The 24,776-nt window shown below is 51.6% G+C and overlaps 7 protein-coding genes across 7 annotated transcripts; 5 read left to right on the forward strand and 2 right to left on the reverse strand.

The window, feature by feature from the left end:
- Window positions 1-45: 45 nt before the first annotated feature.
- Window positions 46-1,605, forward strand: Z517_03797 (uncharacterized protein; the record flags this gene model as incomplete). The annotated part of the gene is made up of 1 exon (XM_013432901.1): window positions 46-1,605. The coding sequence occupies one exon, from the start codon at window positions 46-48 to the stop codon at window positions 1,603-1,605; it is 1,560 nt and encodes a 519-aa protein (XP_013288355.1).
- Window positions 1,606-2,295: 690 nt separating this feature from the next.
- Window positions 2,296-3,160, forward strand: Z517_03798 (uncharacterized protein; the record flags this gene model as incomplete). Its single annotated transcript, XM_013432902.1, has 2 exons — window positions 2,296-2,361; window positions 2,435-3,160. 2 exons carry the CDS (start codon window positions 2,296-2,298, stop codon window positions 3,158-3,160), a joined length of 792 nt encoding a protein of 263 aa, XP_013288356.1.
- Window positions 3,161-5,124: 1,964 nt separating this feature from the next.
- Window positions 5,125-11,999, reverse strand: Z517_03799 (glycogen debranching enzyme; the record flags this gene model as incomplete). The annotated part of the gene is made up of 4 exons (XM_013432903.1): window positions 5,125-5,318; window positions 5,400-6,302; window positions 6,418-6,475; window positions 7,401-11,999. The coding sequence occupies 4 exons, from the start codon at window positions 11,997-11,999 to the stop codon at window positions 5,125-5,127; spliced, it is 5,754 nt and encodes a 1,917-aa protein (XP_013288357.1).
- Window positions 12,000-14,239: 2,240 nt separating this feature from the next.
- On the forward strand, window positions 14,240-14,789 carry Z517_03800 (uncharacterized protein; the record flags this gene model as incomplete). The annotated part of the gene is made up of 3 exons (XM_013432904.1): window positions 14,240-14,288; window positions 14,358-14,564; window positions 14,623-14,789. The coding sequence occupies 3 exons, from the start codon at window positions 14,240-14,242 to the stop codon at window positions 14,787-14,789; spliced, it is 423 nt and encodes a 140-aa protein (XP_013288358.1).
- Window positions 14,790-18,431: 3,642 nt separating this feature from the next.
- On the forward strand, window positions 18,432-20,037 carry Z517_03801 (uncharacterized protein; the record flags this gene model as incomplete). The annotated part of the gene is made up of 4 exons (XM_013432905.1): window positions 18,432-18,659; window positions 18,727-18,806; window positions 18,858-19,885; window positions 19,979-20,037. 4 exons carry the CDS (start codon window positions 18,432-18,434, stop codon window positions 20,035-20,037), a joined length of 1,395 nt encoding a protein of 464 aa, XP_013288359.1.
- A 436-nt stretch (window positions 20,038-20,473) lies between these two features.
- On the forward strand, window positions 20,474-23,353 carry Z517_03802 (uncharacterized protein; the record flags this gene model as incomplete). Its single annotated transcript, XM_013432906.1, has 2 exons — window positions 20,474-20,582; window positions 20,637-23,353. The coding sequence occupies 2 exons, from the start codon at window positions 20,474-20,476 to the stop codon at window positions 23,351-23,353; spliced, it is 2,826 nt and encodes a 941-aa protein (XP_013288360.1).
- Window positions 23,354-23,608: 255 nt separating this feature from the next.
- Window positions 23,609-24,702, reverse strand: Z517_03803 (uncharacterized protein; the record flags this gene model as incomplete). The annotated part of the gene is made up of 2 exons (XM_013432907.1): window positions 23,609-24,600; window positions 24,669-24,702. 2 exons carry the CDS (start codon window positions 24,700-24,702, stop codon window positions 23,609-23,611), a joined length of 1,026 nt encoding a protein of 341 aa, XP_013288361.1.
- Between the last annotated feature and the right edge of the window lie 74 nt (window positions 24,703-24,776).

A 24,776-nucleotide genomic window follows, 5' to 3' on the forward strand; every position in this document is an offset into this window, starting at 1 on the left:
CTTGGGCTCGCGTGCTAATTAATTTTTTTGATGGAAACCGCAGCCATGTCGACCAACTCTGGAAACAGCGGAGTCAAGAACCTTCGGGCAATGTTCGAGAACAAAGCCGGCGATCAATCCACCTCTCCCCCGAGTCGAGGCCGCTCTCCAAATCCCTCCGAGATATCCAACAACAGTAGACCCGTCAGTAAGGTCCGAGCAAGCTTCGTTGCAGTTGAAAGGCCCAACGAGAACGGAGGCGCGCCCCTGATAGGCCTGAGGAGGGCGAGTGAAGTGAGCAGTATGGGTGAGATTAAAGAGAATGTGATTGAGGACTCGGAGAATGCAGAAAAGTCGCCAGTGCTCGCCGTCACTGCAAAGAAAGAGGATGCCAAACCAGATCCACAAACAGCACCCGGTCCAATTAATGGCACAGTTGAAGGTGGATTGGGTACCATTCTGAAGGGATCTGCTTTTGTAGAGAACACTCCTACAAGACCATCAACGGAAGCAACCCATCTGACTGAGGCAATTTCGTCTGGTCGGATACAGGAGAAAATCCCTCGACCACCGTCAAAACCAGGAAACGAGTCTAATGCGGCAGAAATGGTCAAGAAAATGCAGGCAAAAGATGGTATCGTACCAGGACCACCTCCGGCCACTACCCTCCAGACCACGAAAGATGCGCAGCCAGTCAAGCCGCCACCTACGAGACAACAGATCAACATCAAGCCTATTCCTAAATCACCCACTGTGACAAGGCCTTCCCCTCGCACCCCAACTTCGCCAAAGCTCAATATCAGAGGGGGACCCGCCAAGATCAAGGGTGTGATGGAATCAGCGAAAGAAGCACAAAGAGCTAGAGAAACAGCAAGATTACACGCCGAGAAATCGGAAAAGCCGCAAGCATCAGCACCACCGAAGATAGACACTAGTGCAAAGTCGAGCAAAAAGGATCAGGCACCTGTGACTCCTAAAGCTATCAGATCACCCACTACAGTCAAAACAAAAGCCCCTACCGTACCTGTTAAACTCCCCACTGCGGCAACCGCCACTACAGCTTCAACAGCTGCGAAGCATGATGCACAGCACTCGCCAACCGAGACCGAACGCAAGCCAGTGGCAAAGAAACCGCCTACATCGTCGACACGACAGCCTCGGGCCAGTAGCTCAGCCAGCACGTTTTCATTGGCAAAGAAGGCTTCCCGCACATCACTCACGAACGGCCACGATAGACCGAAGTCTCGAGTCAGCGCGGCGAGACCAGACGAGGGTTTTCTGGCCAGAATGATGAGGCCTACAGCAAGTAGTGCGCAAAAGGTCCACGAAAAGGTGCAGGTCAGTAGTCCACCTAAGCACAAAACAGTGGCTCCAACCAAGGCTAGACAGCCTGTCAAGGAGAAGACACAGGAGGCAACACGTGTTGAAACGCCTACCATGGTCGAAGAGAACAAAGAGAACTACTCCGATCTTGATGCGAATACTCTGCCCGATATAGCACACCCTTCGCCACTGGAAGTTGTCAAGGAGGATCCGATGAACGGCCGTATCGAAACGGAGCCACCTGCTCCTGAGCCGGTGGAGCCGGCGCAGCAGGCCAGCGGTGAGATTGACGAGCTGGATTAGAAGGGAACAGTCCATTTTGGTCAGATTCATTTCAAAATGACCCAGTTTCATTTGTGATACTTCACCTATCAGCGATTTAGCGGTTCCTGGTATTGACAGCAATTTGATTTTCTGCTGGCATTCGAATGTCATTGATATTGTCCCATATTCGGCGTCTTCCTGTTCCTCGATACTGCTGTTCCTGCTTTGCGTGCGGACGGAACACTTTTGGTCTGCTGAGAAGGACAAACTTGAGGTCCTACTGGCTTTTCTCATTTTTCCTACTTCTAGTCCTCGGGCCTTGCCGCACTCCAATCGAGAGAACTGAGCGATGTCAGCCACATGGGTAAGCAAGCATCAGCCTTTGGTCGACCTATGCTAGCAGAAACTGGTGGTGAAATACGCAGTCTGCCTTGTGATTGTCCGAAAATGGTATAGCGCCGTCCTGGTTATTGATATACACATCCGGCCTCACAATGACCCATCCGGTCCTATTCAAGTAGACTTCCGGTTTAGCCTACAGGTCTGATGCCTATTCAAGTCGATATTGAGTCTAGCCTGAGCTTGGCATCACAGACTTCTTTGCGTTGCTCCTTTGATGCGTCTTCCCTCTTGCGATTCTTATTCACCTCTCTTTCCGGACTGTCCTCGGTGCGATTCCTTTCTCCTACTTCGTCATGTCTCCCGCAGCGGCCGTATCCCAGCGCTTCAATGTCTATTTCTCTTTATCTCGGATACGTCAAAGGGCCGCCTGTTGCACTCGAGGCGCATTACAAGGTATAAGCATGGATTTGCCGTGGTTTCCATATCCATACCATCATAAACTCTTCAAATTCTGAAACAAATTTAGCAACCAGACATCCTGCAAGCCGTCTGTGACACTATCGGAATGAAATTTACAGCAGCAACAGCGGCGGCCTTCCTGGTCCTTACTTTGAGTCAGGTCGGCGCTCTCCCGTCTCCTCAAGCCAACGACGACTCGGTGACGGGAAGCCAAGATCCTCCGGTCGATATTCCAATTTACTACGTCGACGAAGCAGACGTCGAGAAGCGGGACTCGCAAGGCCAACATCACGGCCAACATGGCGGTAAACCCAAAGGCCATGGAGAACACAAGTGGAAAGGCATGGGCCAGGGAAAAGGCAAGGGCCAACACGGGCCAATGCCAGATGACGATGACTCTGTCGACCTAACCCCTCTACTCGATCATCCCGACCCAGAAGTCCAGGAACTCGGTCGCCGTGCTGTTAAGGCCACCAAGTTCCACTGGTGGGAACAACAAGGTAACAGTGGCAAATTTATGAATGTTGTGGTGGGAAACCCCAACGTTCGTCCGCTCGCGAATGTCAAGGAACAGGATCTATTGCCCAAGGAATTCAAGAAGCGTGATCCTGCTGCGCCTGCTGGTGCCAATGGTGACTCTGACTCCCAGCATGCAAAGGGCAAGTGGATGGGCCATGAACACGATGCCGGCGAGGGCAAACATCCCCAAGGTCCTGGCAGCAATGAGCAATGGAAGCAATGGAGGCAGAATCGTGGGCATGGGCCCATGGCTGATGACGATCAAGAGGAATAATAGAGGCTTCGAGTCCTCAGCGGCGCTGAAGTCGGAAGTTTCGGGTGATTCACCAACGACACTTGAAACTCCTCTCGCTCTCACAAGGGCCACAATAACCCGGACGAGATGGCAAAGGCGCTCTCTTCAAGTCGATCGATTGTCTGCTCAGCCACTTTTTCACACATCAAACTCTCTTCACTTCTTATTTCGAACGCCTATTTTCCTTCCGTCGGCCCCAGGATGGGCCCTGCGGTGTTTTCAGTTCTCCCGGATCGGCTCCTACCAAAACCATGGTCTACCGCCCTTTGCTGCTTTGATAGCAGCCTAGCAGGACGAGACAGTGGGATATACACATTCATTTGCCGAGCCGGGCAGCATTCGTCATTCCTCTGCGCTGGACGTGCGTCGCAATAGATGGACGAATTGCTTTTTTTTGTACCACAATGGCGTCTTCTAATGGTCGCCGGTCCGTCTCTACTTCGACTTTCCTCCCTTCTTTCCAACTCTATAAAAGGAGGGAAACCTTCGAAAGAGACGGCGACCTACGGCGCGCGAGAGGCTCTTGTGACTGGCTGTTCTTTCGTCCGGAACGACTGACCTGCCCAAAGCACAAAGGCTCCCAGCTTACAGTCATGTTTTCCAAGACCAGCCAACCGACCTGTCAACACGGTTTTTTTTTCTCTCCAGGTTGTGTATTGTCTCAAACTCAATCCTCTTTCCTTTCTCCTCGAATAGCCCGAATTGGCCCCAGGAGAAAAAAAAAGCCTTATTTAATGCCAGGATGAATGAATGCCCTGAAACTGCGATTCTCTTCTACCATATTAGACGCTCCCCGAGACGGAACAGGGGGGGTTTATTTCGTTTTCAAAGATGAAAACCAGTCAGACAGAGGTGGCGGTGGCAGAGTGCAGAGTGCAGGGTGCAGAGCGTCTTTCGATCCATTTAACTTGGAACTCTGGGACCCTGCCTGCATGCCTGATACACTGCCGCTTTTTTTCCACAGAGATTTTACATTTCGAACTTGTATGGTTTGGCCATATTGATTAACTCAGGGCTCTGGGCTCTCTTTTCTCCTCCTCCTCCTCCTTCGTCTCCGTCTTCGTCTGTCGATGTCGATGTAGATTTCGTTGTTGTTCAGTCTTTTATTGGCTGTGCGGTATGGTGTGTTGCGGTGCTGTGCGGACAAAGTAAAAGAGACGACGAGACTTGAAATGTCATATACTCGTAAACGCTGGATGGGAGACTCTGAAATCCGACTTTTTGACTGACTCTGACTCCAAGATTGAAGTTTACTGATAGGAGTGTATTGATGGATTGACTCGTGTTCCGCCCTTTACCACCCACCGGCTATTGCACCGCTCCCCGACCTGTATACTATGGATGTAGGCATCAAAGGCACCGGAATGAACTCGAACATGTCATGTATGGTATGTCACGTCCCATAACTTTTTATTATCCCTAATTCCCCCTTTCCCCGGTTTTGTTTTCCTGAAAATGTGAATGGAGATATCTAACGAGTATGCAAGCACGCACGCATGCAAACAAGCAAAGGAAGAAGCCGTGGTATCTATCCATCCCAATCCGCCAAATCCGTGTGACTCCGGCACATGATTGATACAAAAAAGAGTCCCCCCCCGTGAAGTTTTAGATCTTGATCCGCCCGCCCGTGGGAAGGAAGACCCCTGCCTCTGCCACCGTCATGTCCCTCATTATCGCCTTGCTGTACACCGGTCGTTTCGCCGACATGCTTCAAAACAGGAATCTCGTAGCCGTCGGTCGGTTACTCCGGGCTCTGTGGGTGCGGGAGAAGATGGCGATCAGTTCGGGTTCCGGCTGGCTGCTGCTGCTACGATGTCGATGTCGATATTCATGGCATTGTTCGTTTTTGTTCGTCCCGAACCCATCCGCCAACTTCCAGCCCTGAGCTCACGCTGTGGATGGTCTCCCCAGTGTTGCCCGATGGGCAGCCATGGTGGAAAATCTTAAGCATGTCCATTCTGCTGCGGGCCCGCGGCCCCATTTACCTCTTTCTTCCCCAGCAAGTCTCGTCGTCTTCTGACTGCATCGGCGAGAGTTTCCAGCACTGTCTCGGTGTCTTCCCAACCTATACAGGCGTCGGTGATGGAGACGCCGTATTTCAGCCCGGCCTTGCCTTCCGGAGGTACTTTTTGGTTTCCTAAAGAGCCAAATGTAAGCATGACGGCGTAAAACCACATGGCAGGACGTGAGGAAGAGGAACGAAGACGTTCATGCTTACCTTCATTGATATGACTCTCGATCATGACCCCCATGATAGCCTCCTCGCCTGCAGCGATCTGGTCTGCCAGCACCTTTGCGACCTTGGGCTGGTTCTTGTGCTGCTTCTCACTGTTCCCATGGCTGCAATCCACCATGACGCGCTCGTTCAGTCCCTTCTTGCGCAACATCTCTTTGGCATTCTTTATCGACGTGGCGTCGTAATTTGTCCCGGTGGTGCCGCCCCTCAGGATGACAAAGCAGTCCTCGTTCCCCACGGTGCCAACAATCGCCACCACACCAGGTTTGGTCACGGACAGGAAGTGATGAGGATGTTTCACCGCGCCGATTGCATCAATCGCCACACCGAGTGTGCCGTCTGTACCGTTTTTGAAGCCCACGGGGAAACTCAAACCGGACGCGAGCTCTCGGTGTAGCTGGCTCTCCGTTGTCCTGGCACCTACGGCCCCGATCGAGAGCAGATCGGCCAGAAACTGGGGGGAAATAGTATCCAGCATCTCGCTGGCAATCGGCATCCCTTTCGACGTCAAATCGACAAACAACTGCCTCGACAATCTCAATCCTTTGTTGATCAGGAAACTGCCGTCGATCTCCGGGTCGTTAATCAAACCCTTCCACCCGACCGTCGTGCGCGGCTTCTCCAAGTAGGACCTCATCACAATGACTAGTTCGTCTTTGTATTTCTCCTTCATCTTGAGCAGACGATCGCAGTATTCGAGCGCCGAGACGGGGTCATGGATGCTGCAGGGGCCGACAATCACGAGGAGGCGGCGCAGGGGATCCCTGTCTTGGACCACGGAGACACAGTCGGAGCGACCTGCAAGCACCGTGGACTTGCTGGCAGGAGTCTGGGGGATTTCATGCTGGAGCAGATCTGGAGGGGTGAGGGGGTTGTAGCCTCTGACTGAAGTTCCTCATAGGCATGGGTCAGTTTGATCCCGAGGTTTCAAATTGTGCGGTTTGGTTTTCGACGACCAACCGAAAGGTGAAATGACAAGAGGAGAGAGGTGGATACTCACTTCGCCAGTCTTCGGTAGACTCCTTGTTGCCGACGTTGGGGTTGGTGATGTAGTACGACTGAAGAAGCGATCATATATGAGTCAAGTTGTCTTCCACATGCGAGACCCCGCAGAAATGGAGTCGGTAGGAGGCGCAGAAACTCACAGCCATGGCTATTGGTCTTGTACGTCGACAGGATAGATTGGTAGAAGTGTTGAAGAGATTGACAGGAAGCCAATGGCCAGCAGAATCACCGAGATTGTCAAGTAGAATGATCGTAGAATGAAGAGAAGAAAACTGCGGAGGCGGTCACTGTGGTCTAAAAAAAAGTTTCCGTGGAGAGATCGAGGGGCGTCTTTGGAGTCTCGACCTCTTTTTTTCATGTGCCTTGCATGACATGACGCATTATTCAGGTCTTCGCCGATAGGGCCGTCTTCCATCTTCCCATCGCCCCATTTCAAGCCACAAGGCTGTCACCTCCAACCTGGCCCAGCCACACAACCTTGCCATCGAGACGTGCAACATACCTCGTCTTGCCCATACAAATAGTATATTATCCCAGGACCTCAAACTATGCGATGGATGAGAAAGTCTGCACAAGTATTAATATTCCTCCTGGACTCATCCAGGATTGATTCGTGGGTAACGTTGCTTCACCTCCTTTCCGTGTCTCTACACTCTAACAGTATAGTCTCTACCTGTCGCACTCTATGCTTCTCTAGCCTCACGCATTCTCTGGGTTCGAAGTGTGTGTAGCGGTTTTCTTCTGAGGTTTTCAAAGACGGTGCTACAGCCCATCATTGTCCTCCTTTCTTCCATCTCGCTAAATTTTCCCCTGGCCGTCAATGTGCTTCTTCAAAATCCATTGGTTGCCAGCGCTAAGGACGATGCATCGCGGAACAGATCGATCAAGCATCCTGCTGACCATGCTTGAGTGGGTGACTAACGTCCAAAATATCAGTATATTATTCTCATCATGTTTCTCAGGCTTTGCGAAACTTACCGAATCCGCGCAGAATGACCCATTTTTGTTCGTTAACTCTGTCAATCCCTTCCAGGGACTATCCTTAATCGCTTGCTTGCATCCTTCGAGTCGTCTTGTGACCTGCTGGTACGACTCCATTCTCCCCGCAGAGTCCGTCCGGCGCTTCAGATCAAAGTAGAGTAACGCGCGCAAGAAGAAGCCTGTGGGCCATAACCATTCGGGCCCCTGATGATAATTTCTCCCTTTGGATGTTGCAAAATCCGTCGAGTCTTCCGAGTTGTTGTAATATGGCCGGTAGTTCAAGTCAGAAGGGTCCAGCGTCGCCATTCCGGTAGGACCGCGAAGCACGTCGTCCGCCACTTTCAGCGCATGCAGCGCTCGTTCTGGAGTGAAGAGATCTGGAGCGACCACCATGGCAATTGGGAAGTTCGGTCGCAACTGATAATCCTCGTACTCTTTTCCAGACTTGTAGAGATCTTTATAGATCCCCCTCCGGTTGATAATCTTTGGGTCCACATCGTCGTCAATGTCATCTTTCGGATTCACAGGAATCCAATAGCATTTTTCGAAATTGGCTCGAATACGGTCAGCCCACTCAATGAAGGAGATCTTCTCGCCGGAGTCAGTTTCAACACCTGACCATGGATAGTTCCCTGCCTCGTGGAGATGGCCAACCCATCTCAGCGCACTGTATAGAAGTCCTGTAATCTCAACGGCAGCCCCGTCTCGAGGTGTGCCAGGAACGCCTTTGCTGCCAGCTCGTTCACTCTCGCCCATTTTGTCCATCCACGTTCCGCAGTTCCACTGACTGCCTCCGAAAATGATGCCAGTTTTCCAATCGACATGGACCTCGATTTGGAAACCTTCCGGTCGCATCTGCATGTCCAGCTGAGGCCCAGCATTATGTTCTCGAAAAGACAACCCGGATGCGTGTCGTTGTAAGATCTCTTGGATGATCTCTTGAACAGTGGATTCTTTCGAATATGCTCGCGGATCATCCCAAGGGAACCACGTGTCATCGTACGGTAAGAACCGACGAGGAACCTTTTCCTGCAGAATAGACAGTCCATCTGGTGCAATCTTGGTATAATCTTGGATATTTTGTAAGAAGAACCATGGCGAGTCTCGAGAGTTGTATCTTGGGGCGGCGCCGCTGCTCAACAGGTTGGGTATCATGCCATGTTTCAAGACACTTCCAAACGCCTTGATATGCTCTTTGGCTTCCGCAAACCGACCGGTACACAGATATAGACCGCGAAGAGAGATGAAAACATCACGACCCCAGCATCGAGCCCATGATACAGAAAAGTGAGGCAATCCAGCAGCGAGCGATGGCACACTTTTGTCTGGCCACAGTGACGCAGATTTGACATATCCTGTCTGTTGAATGCTCACCACAGCCAGACTCTGTAAAAAGTTTTGACCATGTTGAATGTTTGGGCTCATCAGCTCAATAGCTCTCTTGAAAGCCGCATCATACGCTGTCTGTAGGATCAAAGCAAAATAACGCGGCAGAAGAAAGCTTGGAATGACCCGTACTGCGTCGAATCGTTCCTTCAGCCATTGTGCAGGCTTTTGTAGTCGAGTATACTCCTCTTTCTTGGCTATTCTCTCCATCCGTCCAACCAGGAAATCTAGAGCCCACTGTCCTTGTCGAAGGTGGTTGCAGAGAGGGTGGCCCAGATCGTTCCGACGGACAATGGGTTCCAAAACGCTCCACCAGCCTTGAAGGCCTGCATAGACCAGTGGGCCATGATTGGGAACGTTATATACCCCGTCTTGTCCGTCACTGGTATCCCTTTCCTCTGCCTCGCATCGATAGAGAACAAAATTAAGATCGATAAGATCGAGCTCGCCGAACGCTTCATCAGTCCCGCTGGAGATGAAGGCTCCAAGACCAAGGGAGTGCTCGGCAGATGGAACCCAGGTCTCGAAAAGTGCAATCGATCCGGGGGGAAAGAAGTCGGCAATAGTGATGGTAGTGTCACCATTTTCGGTATGAATTGTGCTGCCTTTGATATTTCTCACGCGAGAGGGTAGACCAACAAGGTATTCTTTGTCGCCTAGCGCCTCTTTTTTGGCTTGCTCGCTTTGGTCAACTTCCAGCACCCATGCACCGAGAGGACGGACTTTGGTTCCAGCAAGGTGTACAGGACTCATGCCGCCATTTCCGTTGCCGAAGCCAGGGAAAGCAGTATGAGCTATCAGGAAATATCCTTTTCGCGAGTCCGGATGCACTCTATGGAGAGTGATGAGCTCGCCCTCATGGTGAAGGAAGGTCTCATCATACCCATCCTTGCCCATCATGGTGTGGATATGGTTCATGAGCTTCTTGACGCCCGCTATTCCTCCCTCGCCAGCACCAGTATGGACTTCGCCCTCAGAGCTGATGGATGCGTATCTGCGATTCTCATTCACAAGATCGACAAGCTTTGGGTAGATTTCATCGAAGCCCATGACGCTGCCTGTTGCACAACCGCACATATTTACAAGTGCAGCTGTAGGTAACGTGTCCCTGGCATCTCTCTTCTGAGCGGGCATTTCGTTATCATGGGTACAATCCATGAATAGAGCATGTACCGGGGATTCTCTGATATGTTTGACTACCTCACGAGTTTGTGGGCCATCGCCATTGACAGAGCCGTTTTCGAGCTTGTTATGTAGACTGGAGGGCACGTTGAGTTCAAAGCTGCCAATTGGTCGACCACAATGCCGGTGGACAACCCTGCTCAATTCTTGTGTGCTCCAAGCTTGCATAGCTTCTCGAATCAAGGCACTCAGTCCAAGCCGCTTGACAAAAACGTAATCCATTTGCTCATTGCCAGTGAAGAGCTCAGCGAACACTGCCAAGTTCGGCTGCACTTTTCTCGCCTCGTCTAGAAGGTATTCGGCAACGTGGATTGGAGTCGAGTGGCAATTATCGATCCGGAAAGCTGTAAAGTATTTGGCCATCAATCGGACATACTTTGTCATATGCTCCCACAGATAAGGGTTGTCTTCGGGGCCTTTGCCGTATCTCAGCTTGACACAGTCACTCCACGGAATGAGTTCTCTTCTTAGATATGGTCTCCAATCAGGACCTGCATTGTCTTTCATGGCATCGGCTGCCCAAATCCACCCGTTGACCGCCAGTGACAGCGCCTTCGGGTCATGTTTAGCTGTTGTCTTGTTTTGCGGGAGCCGAGCGAAATAAGTCTCTATCAGGGGATTTTCTTTGGTGATGGGACCGAGTCTTGGGCCATGCGAGTCCATTCTTGTGTATTGCAGCCTTCCCTTCGTCTGGTCTAAAATTGCAGCACAGTCGGCATCAAACTCCTTGTAGAAAGGAAGGTTGAGCTCATTGATAATTGCCGTGATCTCTTCCTCTGCCGGCTTGGTGTCCGCTCCGTCTTTGTACCGTCCAAACAGAGTGGTAAGAATGGCAGCGCCAACCCCAGGGTCGACTTTGCGCGAAAATCGTCCATCAATCCGAAGACGCGAATACTGGCCATCAACGCGTAGACTGTCCAGCATACCTTTGTCGAGGATGAATGCCGCCTTTTGAGAGAGAGACCACGATTTGAGAGAGTCAAGACCACCACCTATCGCATTCTCGAAACCCTCAGGAGGTAATTTGACTGCGCCTTTTTTCCATGCTTCAGTCACAGCCTGAGTGTCTGACTTGACATCGCAGACGAAGTATTCCCAGAGCCGGATCTTGTGAATAACATGCTCGTTTATGCCCGCCACAACCAGGTCCAGATCGCTGGTACTGTTGAAGACAGTGGGGAGACCGAGAGATGTGAGATTGTTGCTGTACTCGAGGAGAGCATTGTCAACATCGAGCGCCGATTCCAACCAGGGAGCAGTTTCCACACTGTAACCAGCCTCAGGGTGTTCCTCGAGCCATTTGCTGTTGTTGGCAGTATGATTGAAGACAACATCAGTCAGGCCCAATAGTTCGTGTTCCTCTTCCATGGATTTGACCATTCGGGCGACATCATCTTCACCGCCGGGGAAGAGATCCGCGTCAAACGCCAACTGGTCGTACAAGCTATACGGCGAGTTTGACTCTCCCCTTTGTTGTAGTGGTGTAAAGTGGACCATGTTGTAGCCTCTTGCACTAATCCCCCTCAGATGCTTCTTCCAGTCCCCAGGGTAATTGCCCATGAACTTGGAAACCACGGAGAAAATTCCCAGGGCATCGAGGGGCAGACAGCTGCCACCAAGGCGCAGGCTCGGCTCAATGTCGACATAGTATGTGGGAGTACGTGTAGGCTCAGGAGACTCGACGTCGCCTGTAGCAAACTCTGGCAATGGGCTGTAGGTTGTATAAAATGAGAACGCGCCGGCGGAAGTGATGGGGATGTCGATCTCAAGCGTTCGATTGAAGTCTGGGTGCAGCTTGAATTCGTGATAGCGCTTACGGTCGAACGGTTGACCCTTTAAGGGAAAATTGACCCAGAGACTTCCTTGCCGGCATATCGAGCTGGTCCCTTCAATGGCAAATCGCAGGTAGTACGCAGGCTCGGTCGGCGCAGGCAAGTAGATGTACTCGTTGGGAACATCCGGAGCTCCAGCATCAGTGAGCGGCAAGAGGTACACCTGACGGGTGCTCTGATGGGTTTTGGGAGGCATGTCGCCGGCTCGATGAGGGTGCGAAGCGAAACTTCAGAAGGGCTGCCCTTGCGTGACTTTTCTATATCATTGTCCGATAGCTACTGCTTAACTGGCAAAGCTGAATGTTGCACGAACCGGAGGTGAAGGCTAGTCACGATCCTGTCAAGAAGATAGGAATCTATTCGAGAGACTGAATTGTGGTATCAATACAAAGGTAAGAGATGAGAAGCCCTTCAGGCAATGATAGCTCACCAAGCAGGTGAGGAGGAAGAAATACTGCGATGATGGTGGTGTGTAAACCTCATTATTATGCCACGCTGAGCAGCGTACTAAGCAGAAAGCGGGAGCAAGAGCAGCTACTACTCGACCCCCGCCACCTTGGAAGCCACGTTTGTCCTGTGTTGGTGTCAACACCTCGACGGGTGCTGCTGAGTGGTGGACAAGTGATGAATGGACGATTTGAGATGGAAAAGTTCAATTCTCAGACACGTTCCTGCATCCCACTCTCAGGTTTAACGGAGAAAATGCCAGTGTACCCGGCGAATGGTGGGGGAGCAAAGCAGGATTTCTAGGGGGGACTACGCCTAAATGACGCCTAGTAGCGGGTGCTTATCGTTAAGCGTAAGGTCCGCCTCACCCTCGCAACTAACTCATGTGTACCATTGCACGTTCTCGTGGCGTCAGTGGCTGATTTGGAGTGCCAAAGTTGTGGAACGCGGGATGGGCTTCAAGGACAGACTGGCCATCATCATTCAGGGCACACCCTCGCGCCCTCGTTTCAGGACCCGGCACGGAGTCCCAGTAGATCAACCGAGCGGAGGTACTGAACCCGATTCTTGACCGCTTCGACCAGATCAAACCCAAGATCCAGGGAATGCGACTTGGCTACTGCTGCCTTGATCTTCCGATTGCATACCCACAGACCGACTCCCAGAATCATTGGTACTATTGGATTTTAGAGAGTAGGTAGGATATTCTTTTCTGCCCTTGGACATCATCGTTGCGAGAGGTACGCGCCGTGCTGGCGTACACCAAAGACGGTGTCAACGATTGTTGTTCCGGTGTCCGTTCTTCTGGCAATAACATCCGCCGATGCTGTGCTTGCGGCCAATTGCCTGCGTGTTGGGGGAATTGGGATTGGAACTTGTGGTAAGACCATGTTGGAAAATTTCAATATTTTACGCTCTCATGGTTATGTGCGGACGGTAGTGGATCAGAACCACTCTCTCGTACATCGTATATCCTGTACTACTGTGGACACCGCCGTGAACCGTGGTCGAAGAAGGTCCTCCTGCGGGCAGCTTTTCAGAGAAAATTCTGTTCTCGCTTGGCGGGCAGACAGATGGACAACCCGGCAGATGATGGACGCCACGATGATCGATGCGATGGCAACAGAGCTATTATCGCCGCTTGAAAGAGGTCATTGTTTTCCTTCGCTCGCTAGCGAGGATAGGCGGGCTTGGAGATGGTGTGATAGGAACAGCGGCAATCGACATCATCACTTGCAGATCGAGGGGGAATCTGGGGAAGCTGGTGCTAGCCTGTCGCTGTTACATCAAGTCGGCTGAAGAGTTGAATTTACCGCGGTCTTGGAGGCATCTGCAAAGGGCAATTCGAGCCTGAGGCGTGTGCGCGTGCACGTTAAGGGATTTTTCTAGCAGTGGAATTGAGTGAGAAGGACAGCCTTGATGGAGCCGAACCCCGAGGAGTGGAAGGTCTGGAGAACGGCGAAGAGGGGAGGACAAGAACGCTGATTCAATGCCCAGCCTTCTTAGCCGCAAGTTCTACGCAATGAGGCTGTTTCTATTACGTCTAGTTTTGGTCCTCGTCCTCCTCCAGGCAAGTTTGACAGTCGTGTTTATGAAAGGCTTCTTTTTTCTCTCCGCACGTGTCGCCAGAGAATTTTTCTGGTCAAATTCAGAGCCCTGATGATGCAAGCCTCGGATGTCGCGTCAATGCTACTTATTGTGATGTAAGTCGTAGGGAATCCGGGGCAGAGTACACTGTTTGTAGCCAACCTTCACTTCTAAAATCCATTCGTCCCAATCTTTGCAGACTTAGAACAATACCCTACATTCGCAGACTCATTTTACTCGTATTCTACAGTCTTCCTCTTAAAACCCTTTCTGCCTCTTCACAGCGCTCCAGGGGCATCACCGTACTTAGATCTCGACCTGTGACACAACCTACTCCTGTGGGAAGAAAAGTCTTCTTCTACCATATTCTTGAAGTCCATTCTATTGCAACCAAAAGACAACATGACCAACCACGCCAACGCAACTGTCACCTATGGCCGTGGTGGCGCCGGTCAGTACATGCTCCAGCAACCCGCAGTTGGCCTTTTGCGAATCAGCCTTGTCTAACTTTGTTCATCAGGCAACGTCACCACCAAGACTAAACACTCGCCGTCTTTCGAGCCTCAGACCACTCCTTCTTTAAAATCCAAGACGTACACCACCGGACGAGGCGGGACTGGCAACATGGCCAAGAACGACTTTGAACACCCAGAGGAAGCCCGCCGCGCCCAAGATGTCGATGTACCCGCAATTACAATTCCGGAGGGCGTCCACCACACCGGCAGAGGTATGCATGGACTAAGTGTTGAGTCACGAACTATGTCAAGCTAATATTTGATCTGCAGGTGGTGCCGCCAACCTGTACAAGCCCACCGAGGAAGAACAACGCAAAGCTCGCGCACACAACGAGAAAGTGCGATCCGACTCCTTCAACAAAGAACGCAGCACTATCCGCTCACTAGCCGAGAAGACAAAGGAAACCTTGACCGGCAGTCATAGCGATGATAAATGATCAGACAGACACGAGAATGCGCAAGTTTTCCACGGTGCGACAAGAATTCTGGTTCATGGGAGCGTTCAGATGCATGTGGTGTGTTTTATTGGCAGGGCATGGAAGGTCGATGGTTTTGAGGATGCATTTGTTCCTGTTCTTTCCGTCTACTTGGTCTATAATGATAGTGCTAACGCCATGAGGGCGGCAAGTTGAATGCTACACGAATATTGATTGGTTCAAACTTCGGTCACGGTTCTGCAAGGGCGTGCGAGGCTGCACCAGCGAGAGAACTCTGGAATACAAGTACATTGCTATTGGAGAGACTGGTCTCATGTCAAGACTCCTGGGACGCCTTAGTTGTTGTACTATTACTTGCCCAAAAAAACGCCAGGAGGGATGTTGCTGGGCTGCAAAGTGGAGCGGCAAGTGTTTGTACCTCGTGCTCGTACGGGGTACCTCGTGCTCATAGACAAGTATCCCGGCGAGCTGCACATGCCAACAGACAACAAACGAAAAACGCGCACCAATTCCATGGTCACACAGCGTCAGACCCATCATCGAAGCAGCTCCAGCAGTACGAGGTAGCCATGTCAACCTCGTGGACCTTGCTCTGCACGGCCCTTTGACGCCTTGATTCGGGTTGCGCGACGGGCGACCCGAGAGAAAAAGTGACGTGTCACACGAGGCACCCGCCACTGACCTCATACCAAGAGTAGCGGCACCGGCGGTAGGATTGGGAGCATTCGCGTGAACAAGATCTAGAAGAGGTGTGGAAGGCTCTTGACAATGACTTGCCATCCGCCGAAAGCTGCGACTGGCGTTGGTGGAGTTTAGGATTGTTGGGTGGTTATCATTTTATTTTATTTTATTTTTATTTTTTTTGGTTTATCCTTGACTTGTGGGCTTTTGGCAAACTATGCTATTCATGTAGAGGGACAAACAAATACGGGGGCGGAAGTTTGGGGGAGTAAGGGGGAGGGAGGATCTAGTTGGGACTAAATTGCGGCAGATGTGCAGGATCGACGACTTGGGTGTGTTTGCCGCGAGCCCCGAAGGTCTGTACAGGTGAAGAGGGTGGCAAGAAGAATTGAGAACAGATGACAAACAAGGTGGGGATTGGAATCAACTACAAGTACCTACATGTATGTACGAGGTACTTGATCCAAGTACACGGGATATAGCCTATCGACCTACCCAAGTACCTTAGGTACCTACCTAGGTATGTATCTAGGTAGCATATACCTAGTAGATAGCCTAGCACCTGCAGCAAACTCCCCAAACACCACCTCCTTGTACCAGGTACAGGCCAGAAGAGTGCCAGATCATGAACATCTATGTATGTCAGGGGTGGTGGATATGTAAACCCTACCTTTTGGCTAGGTTGCTAAGTACCTAGGTAGGTGGGTAACCGGTTGCCTTCGAGAGGCAGCTACTGTACCTACCTGCCTCCCTCCTCGTACATATATGTAGCTAACTGCTAGCCATCTTGGTCAAACCTGTCGGATGCGCATCCGCCTGCATTGTTGGGAGATCCCAGAGCTATTCGCTAGGTGCCCGTCAAAACGTTGAAAACAACTTCTGCTCGTGCTTCAAGCGATAGGTCGATCTCAGACTGATCCGGCTACTTGGGCCTGGATAAGAGACTGCAAGTGGCTGTGTTCAAGGTTCTCCTCATGATGATGGTGTTTTCTCTTTCTTCACTACTGGGGGCACCGGGGAGAAGTGGCCAACATGGGCCATTGTCCAAAGAGACTCTCAGACTCTCTGGGTGACTGCAACTAAGAGCGACCGATCCTCGCCTGAGGGTCGCTTTGCTCTTTCCCCCCGGTCCCCCTACTAGACTCTACCACCTCTACTCCATCCACTACATCTACTTTTGTACTTGTACGGCTCCCACACTTGACCTAATGGCCGAATGCTTGAACCTTTTCTTACTAAATCACAAACCCACCCGATGTTCCCCCCCTTGCCCCCTCCACCCCCCCTCCCCTCTATCCATTTCTCTTCAGTTAGTTTATCAGCTTTAGCCGAAGGAAAGGGAGCTGGGGGGGGCATCCTGTCGAATGAGCTTGCGTCTGTGATTTGATCCTCCTGCCTCTTGCGTGTGGGACTCTTTTCTTTTTGTATGTATATGACTGAGCCATCCATCCATTTAGTGCAGTACAATGCAGTCTCAGAGTCTCTTGGTCTGTATCATTCTATTCAAGGAGATATTCAGGATCTAATGTCTGGTCCTCGTCTTGTTTCTGTGGCTAGAAATGTATCATTGGCTCCGATTCTTACCTTGATCCCTCCAACCTGCGCTACCATTGACCTCTGACCTCTGGCCTTTGTATCGAGCAGTTCGACCACGGGTTGCTGAGGATTCTGGGCCATTGTTCCCCCTGTTCTCCTTCTGGCTCTGACTCGACCATTCTCTCTCGCTTCCTGATCCCAATGTCTGGTTCAAATACTTTGACTTCGACGTACAAGTTGTGCCATCAGTAACCACTGATCACTACCCGGATTTATCATCAGTATCTGAAGTCTTACCACAATCACGCCATGTCACCAATCTTTACTGCGACACCCTGTCCAGAGTCCTGAGAGAAACACTGGTTTCCTCGCCGAACCAAAGATTCTAGCGTCTATACATTGGTACAACTGGCTTAGCTCGGACGATCGAAAAATCTCTTATCGTACTTGGAGGAGCAAAATCTTATACCAAGAGATCCCGTGTCTCGAACCTCCACTACCACTACCAGCACCACGACCACGACGCCGACCACAATAATAGCTAGACTATCAGCAAAGTCACCTTCTCCCTGTTATATGACCACAGCTTGTTCTCCGGCCCCACAAACGTCCTCGCTGCGTTACACGCTTTGCCCAAGCCCTCATCTCGCCGTGTTAGACCTTCGCCATCCTGGTTCAGCGTGGTTACTATCGGTCTCGATACTAACCTGGACTGACTGTTGGATCTTCGCCCACAGAGTTTTTCGTCACTGGACCTGCGACCACGATATACCGCAGACAAGCAATAACTCAAGCTCTCGGGTTGGTATACTCCACCTCCCACCTCGCGGCCCTCGAGGGTTGATATCTGTACACCTGAAGCTGCCTCGTCCTCCGGCAATCTGTGTCACCTCAACATTTTTGCCTGGTTCGCGACGCTTCTAACTTCCTGTCCCACCTTGGCCAGACGTCCTGTTTGGGTTCCCTGTCTTTCAGGTACCTGGATCAGTTTTTAAGTGCTCAGGGAAAGAGTCGAGTGTTAGAGTTTTGGACGGTTGAATCTGTCTTCTTCTGTCCAGAAGCTGGACAGCTTGCCAATTCAGTTGCCGCTGGCTTCTAGAGTTTGCTTTTCCTCGGGCCTTCATCGCTCCTGTCTTTACTGGATTGCCACTGGGTTTTGGAAGGTTCACTCGACTCGGCCACGCGAGGACCTCTGATCCACTATCTGGATTTTGCCGATATATATGTGTCTCTCTGATTCACCCTTACCCCCATCATTCAGCAGCTCTCTTGGACATGTATCCAACAGATCAGCATAACTTTCCTCCTAGAGCTCATGCTCATTCCCTCCAGCATCCTGCTCCAGCCCCAGCGCCTCTCCAAATTCCCCCGATACCTCCCTATTCCCCATATCACTCGGCAAGCCAGATGGCTCCAAGCAACAAAATGCCTTTGACGAATAACAACATGAATGCCTTGATGAACAGCAACGGCAATGGTGGCAGCAGCAACATGCCGCCCCCAAGTCCCAGCCATAGCAGCACCACGGATGACGAATCGTTCTATGGCCTGCCAGAAATTCCTCCAACTTCCAGGATCTGGGGGAAATACGGGTTCGCGGTAGAGGTCATTCAACAGCCCAAGCGTGCTCGTATGTGTGGGTTTGGTGACAAGGTAATGATCAGATATCTGGCGGTGTATTAATATTGGTGGAAGCTGAGCATTTCCTCCTTGCCTACAGGATCGTCGTCCTATCACACCACCTCTGATAGTCAAACTCCACGTCTTTGATCCAGAGACTCATCAAGAGATCGATTACAGGTGAGTGATTCGACTGGACCTTTCTTTGTATGCCTGCTGACCCAGAGACAGCAAAGTTGTCGATCTGTCAAAGTTTATCCTCGGTGTTGATTTGTGGGATGTGCATGGCAGCCACGAAGACAACTGTGTCAGAAACAATACAACATCCCCATCCATCTCGTCGACTATCACAGCTCCTTATCCTCCAGTAACTTCCACTGGTTTGCGCGGGACCCAGTCACTCCGCCCTTACGACGTTACGAATCTCCCCAATTGGCGTGGTGCTAGAGATGCTAGCTCCACGTCGACGCCGACAAGCGCGCCCACGTCTGCCTCCTCCACCTACAACAATGACTCGTTTGAACAACGCGATCCGTCGTACCCCTACAACAACAAAATTTACGGCAACCACAGCAACAGCCACAACGGCGACACGCCCTACAATGGTCGTCGCCAGAATGGCTATGACAACCCTTTGCATCACCGAGCCTCCGCTCACGACTCGATTCCTCAGCCAGGTCCCCCACTGCGCTCCTCGCGATCCTCGCAAGATATGGGCCCTCTGAACCCCGTCAGAGGTGAACCTTCCAAGAATCTCATCGGCCAGTGTCATACCAGTGTCCAAAGATTGGACGATGAGAACAAGGAAGTGGGACTTTACTTTATCTTTCAGGATCTGAGTGTTCGTACGGAGGGCTGGTTTCGCTTAAAGTGTACCTTGTTTTGCTTGGCCAAGCTTATCATGGAGGATGACGATGACAACGATCCTGCTTCAAACGAGCTTTATCAGGAAGCACCCTGCCTGGCCTCGTCGTTCACGTTGCCATTCAAAGTCTTCAGTGCGAAAAAGTTCCCTGGGGTCGTCGAGACCACGCATCTAAGTCGAATCTTCGCCGACCAAGGGATCAAAATACCCATTCGGAGAGATGGACAGAAGGCAAGAAAAGGAGTGAAGATGATGGTGACGGCGCAAACGGAGATGGCGAATATGAGGGAGAGGACGGATTTGATGAGCCGGTGTGAAAACGCAAGATTTCCCAGCACAGGAACGTCCAGCCAGATCGCGCCTACAACTTGGGTGCGATACAATTCGTATTGCGGTGAGAGAGGAATCGGAGAGTGGAATCGGAGAGATAAGGGGCGGGGAAAAAAAACTCGGGAGGAACAGAATATTTCTCACTGTTGTGCGACAGCCTACGTTGAGAGGCTGTTCTGGGAGGCTCTTCACAGTTCCATCAAAAATGGTGCATAGCGTTCATAAAGCTGGTTCATTGCACAATATATTTCATTGCCCGCACTGAAAGAATAGTCGGTATGTATTCGTTGCCGACATACAGTCCTCCCGAGACCTGAAAACTCGACTGGTTGAGTTTGTGTGGGATGCGAGGCTCAGCCTTGCGATTCTCACCAATCGGCCAACACGTACCGAGAACAGCAGCATTAATTGACCCTGAGAATCGTCCGCAAACACCACTTCACGCGTCTTCCTTGCACCGGGGTCTCTCTCCTTGCTTTATAGCAACCTCGAAGCGTCCTGACCGTCACTCAGCTACGGGTGACTTTGTCAACGCTTCCATCGTCTCAGCGGCGATGGGCCTTACGAAGAGATGAGACACTAGGGCAAAAGGAATCGCATCTGCCCTCCACCATCCCCTCCTGCTACGCAGCCACTAAAAGGTCTTTTGGTCATGTCAAAACCCAAGAAGCTGGCGGCCCTGAACAAGGTGCCACGGAGGGATCCGCTGGCATCCTTGAAGATGGCCGACATGTTGATATCCAAACCGGTCCTTCCAGCAGGTGCAGTCTTACTCTACTTCGAATCGCTCTCCGGTATAGGCTAAATTATTCTAGAGGTTATGGTGGTTGTGATGGACCATCTCACGGTACCTGATTTACTTCGATTCGCTCGAGTGTCGCGCCGGATGCATGAAATGATATATGACGACGCACGATGGGTCAAACGGCTGAGGGCAATGGGATGTTGGAATGACGCTGAAGCGAGAAGAAGAGCAGAGCCCCCAAAATCACCCACGACTCCGAGACAAAGGCGGAGCACAACAGATCGCAACTTGGTGAACGGCAAGGGAAGACCAGAGGTTTTGTTCGACATGGATGCGTCCTCCGTCGTTCAATCTCGTCAAACGAACCTCCTGTCGCCCTTACCGGTTCGATCGACGGCAGCGGATGGGTTTGACGTGGCGGAGATTTCGAGCCCGCGAACTGCGGCCTCTACAGGGCTACCTGTCGACCACGACGCACCATTGTCAGCCTTCTCAAAGGTCAAGTCCATTAGAGGCAGGGCTAGACAGGAGTATGGAAAGATCTACAAGGTTCTAGCGCCATACTACACCGATTTGCTCTCTGCTTCCAACCCGATGGAAAGCCGCATATTCAGAGATTTCTCTCTTCCAGACCAGCAAGCTCAACTACTGGCAAATGTGCAGAAATTCTCTGCCAGCGACTTCTCGCCTGGGTCGGGCGAGAGGGACCGACAAATCTCGGAAGCTGTCGGTATGTTCGATACTGCAGCTCTCTTGGAGTTCCGGAAAGGTTACGAGTTCAAAGATATCCATGGCAGAATGCGCCAGTATGCACGGGTGATGCATATTCTCAATGGAGGGAAAAGCGGTATCGATCTGTTCTTGCACGACAACAACATGATCAATCAAAGAGCTGATCTTGGCTCCGTGTCAGATTGCATTGACTACTCTCTGGGGTACGGCGAGCTGTCCCTGGAAAGGGTTCAAGCATACTTTGAACGACTAAGCAATTCCTTCATGCAGGAGAATGGCATCGTTCAAGCTGTCTTCCCAAACGCCCAAGAAGTCTCTCTTCTTCTCCTTGAAGAGGTAGCCAAGGAGATCCTCTCACCTTTCCTGTCGACATTGTTCGAAGATGCTCGAACTCGGGGAACCTCGATATACCTCCGGATCATATCGGGAACGTTCCAGGCGATCAGGCAATTCATCGAACATGTCGCTCTGCCCGGAGACGTTGATGAATCAATTATTGCGCGGTGTAATGCCGTTGGAACCGAGATTTTTGCGCCTCATCTCGAAACATATCTTGCCGAAGAACTGGCTTTCTTTCGCCACAAAGCAGATTCCGAAGTCGAGCAATGGGATCGAGCCTTGTCTGAACAGGCGGCCTCGACGGAGAGCTTTTTAATGTCTAATGTGAACCGGCAGGCCGACAAGAAAGACTTCATGTCATCTTTTAAGCAAGTGCTCATGATGCCGGTTAACATCCTGCCCGTGTTCACCGGCTCCTCCGCTCACAAGACAAATCCAAAGCACCACGATACGGATGCTGCGACTTTTCCGAGACCTGCCACTCCTACCCAGTCCGGTCGGCGAACCGTGACTCCGGCCCTTCCTCAAGAAGCCCCGACCGACGAACTGGCAGCCAAGGCTGCTCTAATGAACTCCAAGCTGGAGAATATCAGGTCGTTGTTTTCCATTGAGGTTGCTCTCAACCTCGTTCATGCCGCCAAGTCTTCCCTAGACCGTGCTGCGCAATTCATCGCGCTAGGAGGTGAAGCCGGTGAATCGGCCCGCGCACAGTGTTCGGCAATCTTTATCTTGCTTGTACAAACCGTGGGGATTCGGCACGTCAAGACCGGGTTTGACAAGGCCATTGATCACCTCTCGCATTACTCGGCTCGCGAGACGAATACCAACTCCGACGATGACTCCGCCGCAACTATTCAGGTTGCGCCCCTCGCCACTTTTCTTGAGCTCGTCAATGTAGGCGACCTCATCCAGCAAATGCTCGACGTTTTCTATGAGTCCGAGTTGGTGCGCATGCGCATCTCTAAGCGGGACGATTTCTTGGATATTAACGTCAAAGAGAAGCGCAAATTTGAGGCTATGCTCGACGAGAGTGTTGCTGCCGGGTTGGGCAAAGGTATTGATGTGCTGATGGACGAGGTTGAGTATATCTGCGCCACTACGCAATTACCCACGGATTTCTATCCAGAACTCGGCATGCAAGATGGAAATGCCACGCATCATCCAACCACAATGGCGTCTATATTGAACGGTGGCATGGGCAGACCATCAAGTATAGCGAGTCCGATGCCCGTGTTGGACTTCTCAGGGAGGCCCACAGCGACTGCATCGCGCGTGATCAAGCTTGTCTCGCACCATACCGGCATGCTCACAGGGGCAACTGAAAAGACTCTCCTCGACGTCTTCACGACGGAAGTCGGACTGCGGCTCTTCACCACGCTGACAAAACACATCAAACGCCAACGGATCTCGTGCGCGGGCTCTTTGAACCTGCTGAGCGACCTCAGCGCCTACTCGCAGTTCATCGCGACATTCAAGAATCAGGACTTGAACAGCTATTTCACCGCACTGAGGTCCCTGGCGCAGATCTACCTGATCCAAGGCACCAGCGACAGGGATGTGAGTGAGATGAGCACCATCATTGCGGACCAGGAGAGGTACAAGGGGGTGTTCTCCGTCGAAGAGGTCGTGGAATTTGCAGAGAGAAGGAGTGACTGGTTATCGCTGAGAGCGAGGGTGGAGGGCAAAGTTAAGGGAGATGGCTGCTTCGTCATGTAGATTGGAATATGATCCGCGACCACCATTCTGTTTCGAAAAGATGCACTGAGAGAACTTCTGTCTGCTACTTAGGGGGTTTATTGCGGGCTGCTATGCATCTCTTCCCCTCTCTCTTTCGTTGCTGCGTGATATGACGCCCTAGCCATCAGACCAGCTTTCCCCGCTCCTCTGCCGTGTTGTATTCCCATATCCCTGATTGCCCTGCCATGGTCAGTGCCACTCAAAACAAGGACGGTTATGTATCTGGATCCCACTTCACAACTCAAATTCTCCCTCTTCTTCATCCTCCTCCTCTTCCTCCTCGATTTCCTCGACAAACCCGGTTTCCTGCTCTCTTGCCAATCCAGGGTGGTGAAACTGCTCTCTCATTCCAGCACTCAATATGTCCCGGACGACCTCTTCCCAATGGATCCAAGGAGGTACTTGCTCGAACAGCCGCGCGGTCCAGCCCCTGCCCTGCATCATCTTCATCTGCAAAAACAGTCTGCGTCGGTTATGCCGGGCCAATGCCGTGTAAATTTCTTCCAGGTCAAGCAGGGAGGTGGAGGGTGGCGTCGTTTGTTCAGTGTCGGTGCAGGCGCTGGGAGGATGGGAAGAAGTTGATTGCTCACATTCTTGGTGCAGACGCCAGAAATTTATCCACAGCGGGTCGACGGACACGTATTCTTCCTCGAGGAGGTCCAGCCAGGTCATCTGTTTGAGGACATTGGCGATGGTGTCGTCGAGTGAGACGGCCCAAGCGGTCCACGCGTGTTGATTCTCGACGATGTCCTGAGACATGGCCGAGAAGGGGAATGCACCTTGCACGAGCAGGTTGCCTCGCTGGAGCAGTTCCGGCACGACGCAGTTCTTGAGGCAGCTGAGGTGCAGGACTTGGGCGATGACGCTTTTGCGGTGGAAGCAAGAGCTCTCTCGAGCGGATGTCGACACGTTCCTCCATACTTGCTCGGTGGGAAACAAAGCAAGGATAGATTCTCTAGGGATCTTGGTCGCGTTGGGGTTCATGAATTCGTTCGTGGTTGTTGGTGATAGGTTCTGCTCTTCGGCCGTGCCAGGACCTACGAGTGGAGGACACATCATGGCCCAGTCTATCTTGCGTGACTTGATTCTTGAAATAAGTCTTCCCCAATATTGGAATCTTTCTCTGTCGAGGGACGCTCTCTGTTCTGTCCCAATGTCACCGTCTCCCTTGGGCCAAGTGTTCAGAACTTGAGACCGTTGTGGAGGGCTTTTCCACCTGGTGCCTTCTAAGGCGCAACTGTAGATTGAATGTCAGCATCTCATCTTCGATCACTCTGTCATTGCTCAAACATACCGGGTCTGTCCGATTTTTCCTCTCTGAATTCCATGTGCTCTGACTGACCATCGGCTGGGGTGTTGTTGGACGTTCGAGCGACAGACTATTCCATCACGGCAGACACGA

This window comes from Fonsecaea pedrosoi, assembly GCF_000835455.1.
Source record: "Fonsecaea pedrosoi CBS 271.37 unplaced genomic scaffold supercont1.2, whole genome shotgun sequence".
Lineage (NCBI taxonomy): Eukaryota > Fungi > Ascomycota > Eurotiomycetes > Chaetothyriales > Herpotrichiellaceae > Fonsecaea > Fonsecaea pedrosoi.